The 12,178-nt window shown below is 39.2% G+C and overlaps 1 protein-coding gene across 5 annotated transcripts in view; it reads left to right on the top strand.

Moving 5' to 3' along the window:
* Positions 1–217: 217 nt before the first annotated feature.
* The window catches only part of FAM151B (family with sequence similarity 151 member B), a 54,756-nt gene continuing 42,795 nt past the window's right edge, over positions 218–12,178 (top strand). For all 5 annotated transcript variants that reach the window (XM_072416219.1, XM_072416218.1, XM_072416216.1 and 2 more), the window contains exons 1-3: positions 218–371; positions 5,104–5,229; positions 6,496–6,655. In XM_072416219.1, the coding sequence (XP_072272320.1) occupies positions 239–371; positions 5,104–5,229; positions 6,496–6,655 (419 nt within the window). In that variant the 5' untranslated portion in view covers positions 218–238. The remainder of the gene's footprint in view (positions 372–5,103; positions 5,230–6,495; positions 6,656–12,178) is intronic.

Raw genomic sequence — 12,178 nt, 5'->3', positions numbered from 1 at the left:
TATGTTCCTAATGTTACAAAATTGAGCAAATCTCAGAGATTCCTGCTGCAACCAAAGCACTGCAATATCACATATAGCCAGCAGGTGACGCACTGTTGCTTCTTTTCCTTAACTTTGTAGTCCCGCGCCAGGGCACGGTGGAAGAAGCTAAGTGATTGGCTCCTGAAATGTAAGGGCGGGCTTTAGTGTGATGTTGTCTCCACCCACTTCCTGTGTACATTGTGTATGTGTGGTGCGGATGAGGCCGGTGCTGAGGTGCAGGTACCCCCGGCTGTGTGTGACTTCTGTGGTGCTCATAGCGGGCGCACTCATTACTTACTACAGGCTGGGCTTTACTGGGGTGCCGGCTATAACTATGGAGGAGAGCCATGGTAAGCTGAGCTATGGAAGGGAAGTCTCTCAGCTGTTGGGATTGGGATGGGGCATAGGAAGCTGAGCAATGAAGGAGAGGTATAGTGACATCCACTGGGGAAAAGAGGTAATACATCAAAATATATTCTATTGTCAGATTTTGCTACCTCCAGTGCTGAAATCGCACAGTGCTGCCCAATCTCATCCCTAACCCTCTTCTTGGTGCCTATCCTTCAATAAAGTTCCTTTTTAAGCTTCCATGCTTGGGTAGATCATTATTGCAATGTACTTTCTGCAATAATGCATCTTAACTGCCTGATTGCTCTGCATTTCTGGTGTCTAAGCTGAGCTGCGCATGTGCATCAGCTTTGTTTGCCAAGGAAACCCCGCTTCCTTTGCAGGAGCTGGTATAAATGAACTCCTGTGCAGGAGTCACGCTAAACCAGGCCTGACCACTCAAGAAGGGCGAAGATCACCTGAAAGCGAAGAACGATGGCGGCGCTGGAACAAGGACAGGTGAGCTGTGTGGATTTAGCTCTGTTTTTAACTCCTTCTATTCAGGTGTCCAACCTATTTACCTCCCCCTCTCGTGTCTGAGATCTGCCTGGTGCCTACACATAACCTTTCTCCTTAGTGGCTAACCATAACCCCAGCTTGATGCCCAACCTACCCAGAATCCAACCTCGATCCCCCAGTGTCCTTACCATCTGAGTAGAAAAAACAAAGTTACTGAGTTACAGAAGAGAACCACGGTAAGGTGTACTATGAAGGAGAAAAAGAGCTCCATTATGGAGGAAAAAAATGGTGACTTCAGTTATAGAGGGGAGGCATGGTAAGCTGGGCTATGGAAGAAAGACATGGGTAAGGTACACTATTGGGGAAAGAAAAAATACCTTCAATAATGGTGAATAGGCATTGTGACCTCATCTATGGAGGAGAAAATTGTGACCTCAATTGTAAAGGTGAGGCAAATTAACTTTGTTTATAGAGAAGAGACTTGGTAAGCTGAGCTATGGGCTAGAGACATTGAATAAGGTGACCTATTAGGGAAAGAAAGGGTAAGCTCAATTATGGTGGAGAAAACTGTGACCTCAGTTAAGAGGAAAGGCAGGATAGCCACAAATTTATAGAAGATATTTGATAGGATGAGCTATAAAAGAGAGGAATGGGTGACATCAGTTACAAAGGACAACCATGGTAAGGTGCATTATGAAGGAAAGAATAGAGGAGAGGCATTGACTGGAAGCCGAATCATGGAAAATCGTCATCATAACCAGAGCTTCTATTACACTGGCTTCTGTGTCACTCCTAGAACTAGATCCCGGGAGCTAATGCCTGATTTCTATTGGCAACATGCTTTCCACTTTTAATAAACCATGCATAGAGACCACTCTCCCGGATCTGGGCTAGTGGTGCTAAGCTGCTGTACTTAGTTATAGGTTTAAATGTAGAAAACCAATCACAGTTACCTAATGCAAGTGGTTCCCAAACTTTTCCAATTCACAGCACTGTTGGAGCTTTGAAAATGTTTAAAGGGCCCCTGAGGCCAAAACAAACACCTGACCTGTTAGGAAATAACAGCAGCTAGATATTTGTATTGGCCAAGACTTCGGGGTCTTGAATACAAAATATTGGGACCACACATTGATAACACCACTGGAAGGACGTGGGTCACAATGTAATAACAGATTTATTTTCTTCCCCATGGTGATGATACATAATCATGTGATGTATGAGGCAAAAAAATTGATAATCTTGTTTTATTGACACAGCAGACCTTACTGGTACAATAAAAACATATGGGAGGAGGGTTTTGTATAAAAACATTGCACTCCAAAAACACTGAATATCAATATGCTATATTACAGTACAGGTAGTCCCTGAGTTAAGGACATTCCGACATATGGGCAACTCCTGGATATGAATGGGGCTTCCCTGTTCGGTCGTGTGCAGAACGGAGGCTTGATGGGAGGGGCGGGGGTGATCTTAATGGCTGAGCTGTTCTGCAACCTTTTGTAACTCTTGACCAAGACAAACTGCAGTGTTTGCCTTTCAAAGCACAGCTTGCTCCAGGAGTTAATGAATGTCTAGGCTCCATAAAGATTTTTTCTTCTTTTCTTTGTTTGTGATTAAGTCGCAATTAGGGTTTTATATAGTAACTGACAGCATGCTGTGCATGCATAGAAATATAAAATTATTATGTTGAGACAAATATCTGTCCTAATTCTATTTATTAAAATAATGTACCTGTTCTGACTTATGTACAAATTTAACTTAAGAACAAACCTACAGTCCCATCTCGTATGTTACCCAGGGACAACCTGTAATACTGAGTTAAGAACGAAAAGTCAAGACTGACCCACCCCTTTCCAATGTTGATTTTAGGCTGACAGATAGTGTTGGTCGAATATCTCTTTGATTGAGTAGTGAGATATTGTTTGAGTGATCAAATGCCGAATTCGAACACCATTGAAGTCAATGGTTTGAGAATTCGGAATATTTTTAGGGACTATTAAGGGCTGCAAGAGCAATCTAAACTCTAATTTACTAGTTGTATGTTTTATTGGATAGAGTTTCTCTTGTTCCTGGATAGAGAAACTCTATCCAGGAACACCTACTACAGGACTGCAACAGCGATCCTGATTGCTGTTGCTAGTAGTATGTGATCTTGGATGGAGTTTCTCTATTCCAGAACACAGGGCACTAGATGTAATGAATGGGGAATCTTGTCCCCATTCAACCTCTAGTGCCCCGGGGATCACCTGCAGTCACAGCTGTGACAGCAAAGTTTCCACAGTCATGTGACCATAGGAACTGAACTGCAGATGAACTCTGCAGTTCCCCTACGATCCCCGGGGACAGGTTAATTAAACTGTAGTGCCGAGGGAATCACGCACGTCTTGCAGACTCTGCTGCAATCTTTGAGAAGATGCCTGACCTGCAAGTATCTCTTACTCTGTAACACAGCACTGTAATATGATACATTTGTTACATTTTTCTTGCAGTGGATAAAAGAAAAATGTAACAAATGTATCATATTATTACTATGCTGGAAAGTGTGTTACAGAGTAAAGCTGCGTACACACTTCCAATTTTTATCGTTGGTAAACGAACGATCCTGCACGATATCTGCGAACGATCGTTTGGCACCGATCCTGTACATACAGATAACGACACGATCATTCAAAGATATTGTATACACGATAGATGCGATCGTTTGAACGATACAGGAAGTGACGTGCACCACAGGAAGTGAGCGAACGTTCGTTCACCGCGCATGCTCAGACCATGGACGATCACTGAACGACCGTACACACAATAGATGGTCAACGATCGTCGTCCAATCCGATCCGCCGGTCCGGTCGTTCATTTCCAACGATTATCCTCGTTCGTCGGCGTCGTTGGTTACTTTTTTTACGAACGATTTTTGGCCAATCGGTCGTTCGTCGTTCATTTCCAACGATAAAAATTGGAAGTGTGTACGCAGCTTAAGAGATATCATGTCATTCATTGTAGGATAAACCTGTAAAAAAAATAAACACAAACACTTAAATTACTATAACATTAATTTTTATTTTTTTAACACATTTTTTTACATGTTTTTTTAATTCAAATGTTTACCGCCGAATCTCTACCGAATTCGGACAGCCATTTTCGGGTCAAATATAAGAACAACCTGAATTCGAGCACCAATACTAGTAACAGGTTGTCTTCTTGTTCAATAGTTGCAAAATGATGTTGGGAAAGGGTAGTTGGAGCAGCCTTGGATTTGTAATTCTGGGGTTTACCTATGTTATGGCACTTTAGGGCTCCCACATCACTCCCACATGATGCACACACTTTATTCAGGCTGCCATTTTACGCTTTTTTTGCCCTGATAGTGTAAAAGGAAAGGTGAATTTTAAGTGGACTTGCATGTATATACAAGTCCACCTAATCAAGAGATTTAGTAATAGGGAATGTAAACTTCTTTGCTTTAAAGAATGTTGCTCCAGGTACCATTCCATTTTGATGTAAGAACTGTAAATCTTGTTGTTTGGCTTCTGAGGGGAGGATCGGAAATATGAACTGTGAGCTTCCCCTTTTACAGAGATGACAATGTCACATTGCCTGTGCTTGTGGGTATGTAATTTGTGTCTTCTCTATAAAACCTTTCTGTTATTCTATTTATTCATCTCATTAAAGCTGTTGGTGTCTCATTTTAATGACCCGTGTCATTATTTTATGATATGTAATTCTTCACTTTTAAAATAGTCTGAATCTCTTCTTCACAGTGCTTGAAATGGGAAACTGGTCCATTTTGAAAGTTTGTGACTCCATTTTACTCTTCACGAAATTATCAGCTTTACCACTGTATATGCACGTCCAGATTCCTTCAGCATATAAAAGGAAAGGACTTGGTTAGGACTTCTAGATCTGTCTACACCTATAGATCACTCTCCGCATCTCAGTCTCAATGAGCACATTTAGCAGTCATAGCTTGTGTGTCTATCTGCTATGGTAATGATAATGTTCATTAAAAGTGGTTAGAATTTTTCTGGGTCTTTTTACCTACATTATAGAGAATGCATTGGGGTGCATTTCATCATGAAATATACTGGAATTTAATTGTACTAAATGTGAGATTGGTTGTGAACACAAGCAAACTGAGAAACAAAGTCATTGCTTGCCATCTACAAGTTCAAACTATGTATTAAAATAAATATCACACCATGGAGGAGTATATATTTGAAATTGTTTTCTGTTGAACAGGTCCATGGGGGGAAAATATCCTGGATTATTTCCTGAGCAAAGGTCTAATAAAAACTAAAGATGGAAGAGAAGTTATCTGGGAGCATGCTGCAAACAGCAAAGACAAGCTACACCAGGCATTAGAGAGTGAGTATGGCACTGCATGTGGATGGTACTTAAACATTGGGGTATTGTATGCAGGTGTATGTATTCTGTACATCAGTGTCAATGAATCTGATACATTTAGCCTGATTTAATAAAGCTCTTGGAGACAATACACTTTCATTAGTAAACATGGGTGATTCAGCAAACCTGGAATGGATTTCACAAAAGTAATTTGCTAATTGTTAGCAAATGTTTCCAGTCCTGGGACCAGATTTGTTCCAGATTTGCTGGATCACCCAGGTTCACTAATGAGTGTATCTTCTCAAAGCTTGGAGAGCTTTAATAAATCAGGCACTTAAGAGTAGGTGGTAGCATTACCAAAATCAGCTGACCAATACAGATGTTGCTATTTGCTTAACTGCCCGTGTGAAAATCTAGTTGGCTGGCTGTCAGGGCTTTAGTCTTGTATGCAAATGAGCCTGATTTATTTATTAGGTTATCAAGGCCGGAGAAGATAGACTATCATGGGATAACCTGGGTGATCCAGGAAACCTGACGGGGATCTGTTCCATGACTAGAAACATGTGCCACCTAATAGCAAATGGTTTTTAAGAAATCTATTCCAGGTTTGCTGGATCACCAAGGTTGTCCTTTTATAGTCTATCGTCTGGCCGTAGAGAGCTTTATTAAATCTGGCCCAGTTGTCAGCCTAGAGTTTTGTGATCTACATACTTTCTTCTGTTCCATGAACAGTAATGAAACAAGGAACTTAATATAACCGTCGGTCAACTAGCATTTTTGTTAAAAAAAAAAAAAAAAATATTGGGACTGTGAGCCCCCTTGAATAAATCTGACATCCCTTGTCTCCCTACAAATATTTTTTCTCTTGACCATGGTACTTCACCTCTTAAAATAATATCTTCAGCAATATAAAAAAACACAGCCTGAGATGGTAAAATTCATTTACTTCCTTCCCATCCTCAGAGAACAGCTATGACTCATATGCCAACAACTAATTATTCTGGTTGTCAGGTTTCAGGGGAGCTTATTTGCATTTTAAAACTTTGATCTCAGACGATACAATTTATAACAGTTTTTTGTTATATTTGGGTGTTTACTGCTTAGTCCCAAAAAAGTATGTTGCATGTTGCTTGAATCTGAGGTGTTTCCAGAATTATATCTTTGGGTTTCTTAACAGCATATACACCAATTTACCAGGAAAACTACACTTATATTATCATACCAAAGATTTTTTTAATGGTGGGTTTTTTTTTGTAGCATTGCCATATTTTTATTCTCTGTTTACAGGTGGGGCCCATATGATTGAAGCAGATATTCTCCTTCGTGGATCAGGTGATAGGGAACCTATCATGGCTCATCCTCCTGCTACTGACAGCGATATAAACCTAAGGGACTGGCTGTTGGCTGTCTCTGCTTCTATCAAAGGCGTTAAGCTTGATTTTAAAAGGTAGGAAAAGTCAGATGTTTTTCATTATCCCAGACATTCGTTGATTCTAATTTACAATAATATTTAGGGGAACAATTGTGTGTTTTCCCCTAACTAACATATTAGGTTTTCATCTCCTTCTCCCAGAGCAATACAGGGGAATGAAGGAGATAACGCCTAGAATACCATGGCAAGTAAAGTCCGTCTGAGCCATCATAAAATGTAGAAGTGTCAGTAATAGTGGTCTCATCTTTCATCAATCATTTATTACCTTCTGCTGGTGGCTAGCATTATGGACATAGCACTGGACATATTCAAGCAGTTTATTTGTAATTTTTTCAAGTTTCTGAATTTGATTGACCAAAAGGGATTAATATCGAGGATAGAAACTAATCAAGTAACAGAACCTTGATTGGTCAGGCTGGACAATTCACAGTAAACAAATTTCAGAGCACATATTTATTGCGCTTTTCTTCTTTTGTATTGACTGCAGTTTGTGGTAGTGCAGTTGATTTTTGGTTTACTTTTTTTTTTGAACAAGTCAGCTGAATTAAACATCAGTTGAATTGGAGTTTTTTCCTGTGTGGTTATCTTAATTCTGTTATTGGAATGAGGTTTTAGGATTTTATAACACATGTACAGGTTACTAATTCCAATAAGAAACAGTATTTATATAGCGCCAACATATTGCAGAGCGGTGTACAATAAATAGGGGTTGCAAATGACAGACAGACACAGACATAGACACAGGAGGAGGAGAGAACCCTGCACTGAAGAGCTTACAATCTAAGAGTTGTCCAGGAAAGCTGACAAGTTCCTAATTAAATCCTATTCCAACAACTGTCATTTTATTTAATTCTTTCCGCAATTGTAAAATATTATTCTATGTTGATCCGAAGACTAATGCCCATTAATGGGTATTTATGTGCTTTGTAAAAGCCAATGTTTTCAGGGAAGGAAAATTTTTTAGCGGGGACACTTTTTATTTTAACTAATCTCACTCAGTTCTGAACGGCTCAGGTTTTAGATTATCTTGGAATGGTAATCAAAAGCAGATAAGAGGGGTAAACCTTTTAAAAGGATTTTCCAAGTGTTTCTTAACCTGGACTATTTATTTGTTCCTTCCCGCAACAATCGAGCAGAGGTCTTCCAATATTCAAACAGGACTGCCAAAAGCTCCATAGCTTTCAGCATTTAAAAACCTGCTTCATTTTCTGCAGAGTGGTGCAGCCTAGTCTGTGAAATCCATAGTTTTTCAGTTCAAGCTGCACAATGCAGTCCATTTTCAGAACTAATTGAAATGCTGCTAAAAAAGGCTGACAAACTGCAAGTGTTTGTAACCCAGACAGTGCTAAAAGCCTTCTATCCAAATCAGCAGTAGCCAAGCAATATTGGGAGGCTTTTAATTTTATTTCTGAAAATGTTAGAGCAATTCAAGGAATTAGTATTTAACAAAATTACAATAAATCCAGTTCTAAAGTTTATCCTAGGGTTTATACTAATGTTTCTTAACATCGGGAAGGAGTGAGGCAATGACCAAAGTCTGATGGTGGCTTGGAGGTTAGCACTCTGGCCTTTGCAGCGCTAGGTCCCAGGTTTGAATCTCAGTACTATCTGCGTGGAGTTATGAATGTTTTCCCTGTGTCTGCGTGGGTTTCCTCCAGGTACTCCCGTTTCCTCCCACAATCCAAAAACAAGCAGTTAGGTTAAAGCCTATCTAAACATTTTTACTTTACATTGAAGGGTAGACAACCCTTTTAAATAAAGTAGAAATGTTGCTTCTTTTTTTTTTTTTTTTTTTTTTTTTTCTTTTTTTTTTGTGAAACACCCTTTTTTTTTCTAAAAAAAACAAAAATAAAAAAAAGGTGCAGCACCGCCCCTCTAAATGTTGATCGCTATGGCATGCATCCTGGGAGGCTCTGGCTCTCTTTTTTCCCCCTTCACAGCGGCGTATCAAGAAGACCGGAAGAGAAGACAGAAGATGGTGTCCCCCGGTGCTGGGACGAAGAGGAATCCCAAGACGACGCAGGACCAGATCACAATAAGAACCAGCACCATCGAGGGATCTGCGGGTTTAAAGGTAGGTGAATTTTTTTTTTAATGTTTAGTTTAGTTGGCTCCCCCCCCCCAAAAAAAAAATGACCTTAGACTGTATTAAACACCAATGACTAAGGTAGATTGTAAACCCCTTTGTGGGACAGTTAGTGACATGACTTTAGACTTTGTACAGTGCTGTGTGTGTAATATGTTGCCACTATATAAATACTGTGTTATAATAATAATAATATCTTTAATCCTGCACACCAGGCATTTAAACCAAATGTATTAACAAAAGGGCACACAATAGGTGTGTGTCAGCAGCATATATTTCTTAAAAACATGGTAAAAGTGGTGTATAATGAGGCAATGTTACCTCAAATTTGAGCATGTTTTTGTGTGTGCTGGCAACTCTTCCCCTCACATGCTTGTAGAGCTCAATCTGGGCCTGATCTTTCTGTAATGTACAGAAGTACTGCAGCATTCCAGTAGATGGCTCCTTTGTTCCTCGCTCCTTTTCATTAGCTGGGTCCGTCACCTTGGGTACTCAGTAGACAAAACTTTTTTTTTTTTTTACTTTGGATTTAGCAAGGCAGTGTTAGAACCTCTGTCAAGTTATTATTGCTGTTTGAGCCCCTGCCCAGGAGATTCCTCCCCTCTTTTTGTCCTTTTTGATCATTTTTGACTTGTCACTAAAACAGGCAGTCATCCTTCTCTGTATTGTTTTGTTTATTTTGGCAAAAAATGTGCAAAAGATGAAAAAAAGTTTTTTTTTAAAACTGCTTTATTTGTTATACAGTAATTTGTATCTGACAAATACAGTAATAAACTGATTCACACTGCCAGTTTTAGACTGTTCATGTCAAAGCTTGGCATATAGATTATAAAGTCAGGTACCACTTTAATTGGTTCCCAATTGTTAATCGAGTTGTTCAGGTTCAAGACCTATAAGACTCAAAGTATCAGCTGCTGTCAGTGGGGGCGTTTATTAACATAACCTTTAAAGTAACATTTATTAACATGGGCAGACGGTGGCTCAGTGGTTAGCACTTTGGCCTTTGCAGCGCTGGGTCCCAGGTTTGAAGTGACATGGACTATGGACTTAGTACAACGCTGTGTAATATGTCAGCGCTTTATATATACTGTGTAATAATAATAACCTTGACATGCAGCATTGTGCTATGGAATGTAATATAGGGATTTTGAGTGAGAAGGGACCAAAGATAAGTTCCTATTTAGTGCACTTGGCAAATTGTTTGTTTTGCTTTTATACTTAGCTATACCATCTATGTTCCTTTCATCATGTGGCCTGTATAGTGCCACACTTTTTGGGTGTATGCATGCTAAGTTGTCTCATTTCTTAAAGACCTGACCACAGCCCTTTCAAATGTGTTTAGAGATGGGGCATAGATTATGTTTCAGTAAAATAATACATTTAGTCCATAGTATACTTTATTTTACCATAAACATATCTAAATCAACACGTAGCCAGAGAGCTGTTGGCAAAGTCAGAACATTGTTAGGGCCAACTAGTATATAGACTATTAAATGGGACTATAGAAAGAAGTTGTCAGAGAAGCAGTGTGAGGAGTTCACTTTATTACATTATCTACTGTGTCACACAGATGAAGGGCAGATGAGGGATGGTTATTATATGTCATGCTTTTTCTTTTGTATTCAAGCAATTCTGGCTCTGTGCACTAACTTGTGCATGCTTCATCGTCATGTCATAGGTCAATTGACATTCTGGACCATGTCTAACCATGTGATCCTTGTAATACCCAATAAAGTAATTACTACCTGAAAGTGAAAAGTACAGTGTTAAAAAAATTCCTGGTAAGGAAGGGAGTTTAACATTCAGGTAGGGAAACAGTTAATTGTAATCAGTAGCTCACCAGTATTGACAAGTACCGTAGCAGCACCAACTGATTTTTTTTCTTGGCTTTGGTACAGAAATTCTAAATTCTACTTTTTCTGCCAGCAAGTGCTAAAAATTGTGACTTAAGTGACTTACTCACTTATTGTGAGTAAGAAAAAAAAAAGTAAATTATTGTTTCAAATTATTATTACACTGTTAGGGTCCACTTTCTTTATAACCTTAAACTACAAACTTTTTTTAAACTGTAGCCAAAATGTCCTAAATGTTTTATTTATTCTTATCTAAGAATTCATAAATTTTTTGTCACTGAAATCAAACTTTCATGTTTGCTTCCAGCAACGGAGAGTGACAGGTTAATGAATGAGCGCCCATTCTGTTGTATGGAGAAAGAAGGGAGGAGGACAAGTGAGCGGTAGTCCATGCTGTCCTCCCTTTTACAGTGGTCATTACCAGTCAGTCGTTCATGGATCTGTGCTGATGACCGTTTGTCTCTATATCATCTGAAGTGCATACAGGGTAATCATCAGAGTGATGGCCAGAAGGACTAGAAGTTCTTGGGGTAATACATTTATTCTCAGACTAACAGCTCAGGATCAGGGTTAATTAAACAGAACTAGAACTGTGTTATCTTTACATGCACACCATTTCCCATGATAAAGTTGCCTCAACAACCTCCTAGTGAGCTCCCCTCCCATTCTATCCCCATAGCAGCCATCTGAGCTGCTATGGCTGAAGTTGCGCCAACGGTGACATCAGAGTTATGGCTAGGATGCCCAGAAGCTCTGACGGCAATTATTCTTCACACAAATAGAGGGAAGCCAAGAAAATCTGTGACTAATGACATTTTAGGATTGTGATTAATGATAGCACATTGCATTTGTGTCATCTTTATATGCACATCAATGTTCCATGTTTAAATTTCCTCAGCCTTCTCCTAGTGAGCCCTCTCCCACCTGGGCTGGCTCGAATTATTTGAATTGGACTCATATAAGCTATGGTATTAAAAATGGTTGGCCTTACAGATATGTATTTAGTTGCTAGTTTAATTGCTAGGGCTTTTTTGAACTTTTTTATTCTTGCTGCTTATCCTTTTAGTTGTGTTTGAGTTCTTTTTCCAAACATGCTGCAAGAGAATGGAAATGAACCAATGAGGTGATTTTCTCTGACCGATCATTCCCGCTGTTTATTATAAGATAAACAGGATGCAGAGCAGCCCACGTTAGGAAGTCTGAAGCCTACGGCAAGATAACACAGATGCTGCCTGTAATCAGCTGACACGTTTCAGTAAAGCTGTAAGAGACGGCAGCCAGCAACTTAGGCAGCAGGTCCAACATGATACACACACTCAACATTTGGCTGGGAATGATTTAGATTTTTTTTTTTTTAAATTAAGGGGTCATTCGGCCCAGAATTTGTTTTGCCTAGATGCTGACAAATGTATTCACTTAAGGTTTTTTTTTTTCCCCAAATAATTTTTATCATGAAAAAACATCAAGGTTCATACAAAAAATAAAACAATCGTACAGTATAGGTCAAAGTTATACAACCAAAAATGTAAAGTGCAATAATAAAACCATAAACAGGATCGTATATAACCAAATGGAACCTGAGTATTTTCATTTTTTTTT

This window comes from Pyxicephalus adspersus, chromosome 6, assembly GCF_032062135.1.
Source record: "Pyxicephalus adspersus chromosome 6, UCB_Pads_2.0, whole genome shotgun sequence".
In the NCBI taxonomy this organism is placed as follows: Eukaryota; Metazoa; Chordata; class Amphibia; order Anura; family Pyxicephalidae; genus Pyxicephalus; species Pyxicephalus adspersus.
Note: the sequence above shows the minus strand (reverse complement) of the source record. Positions and strands in the feature narration are given on the sequence as shown.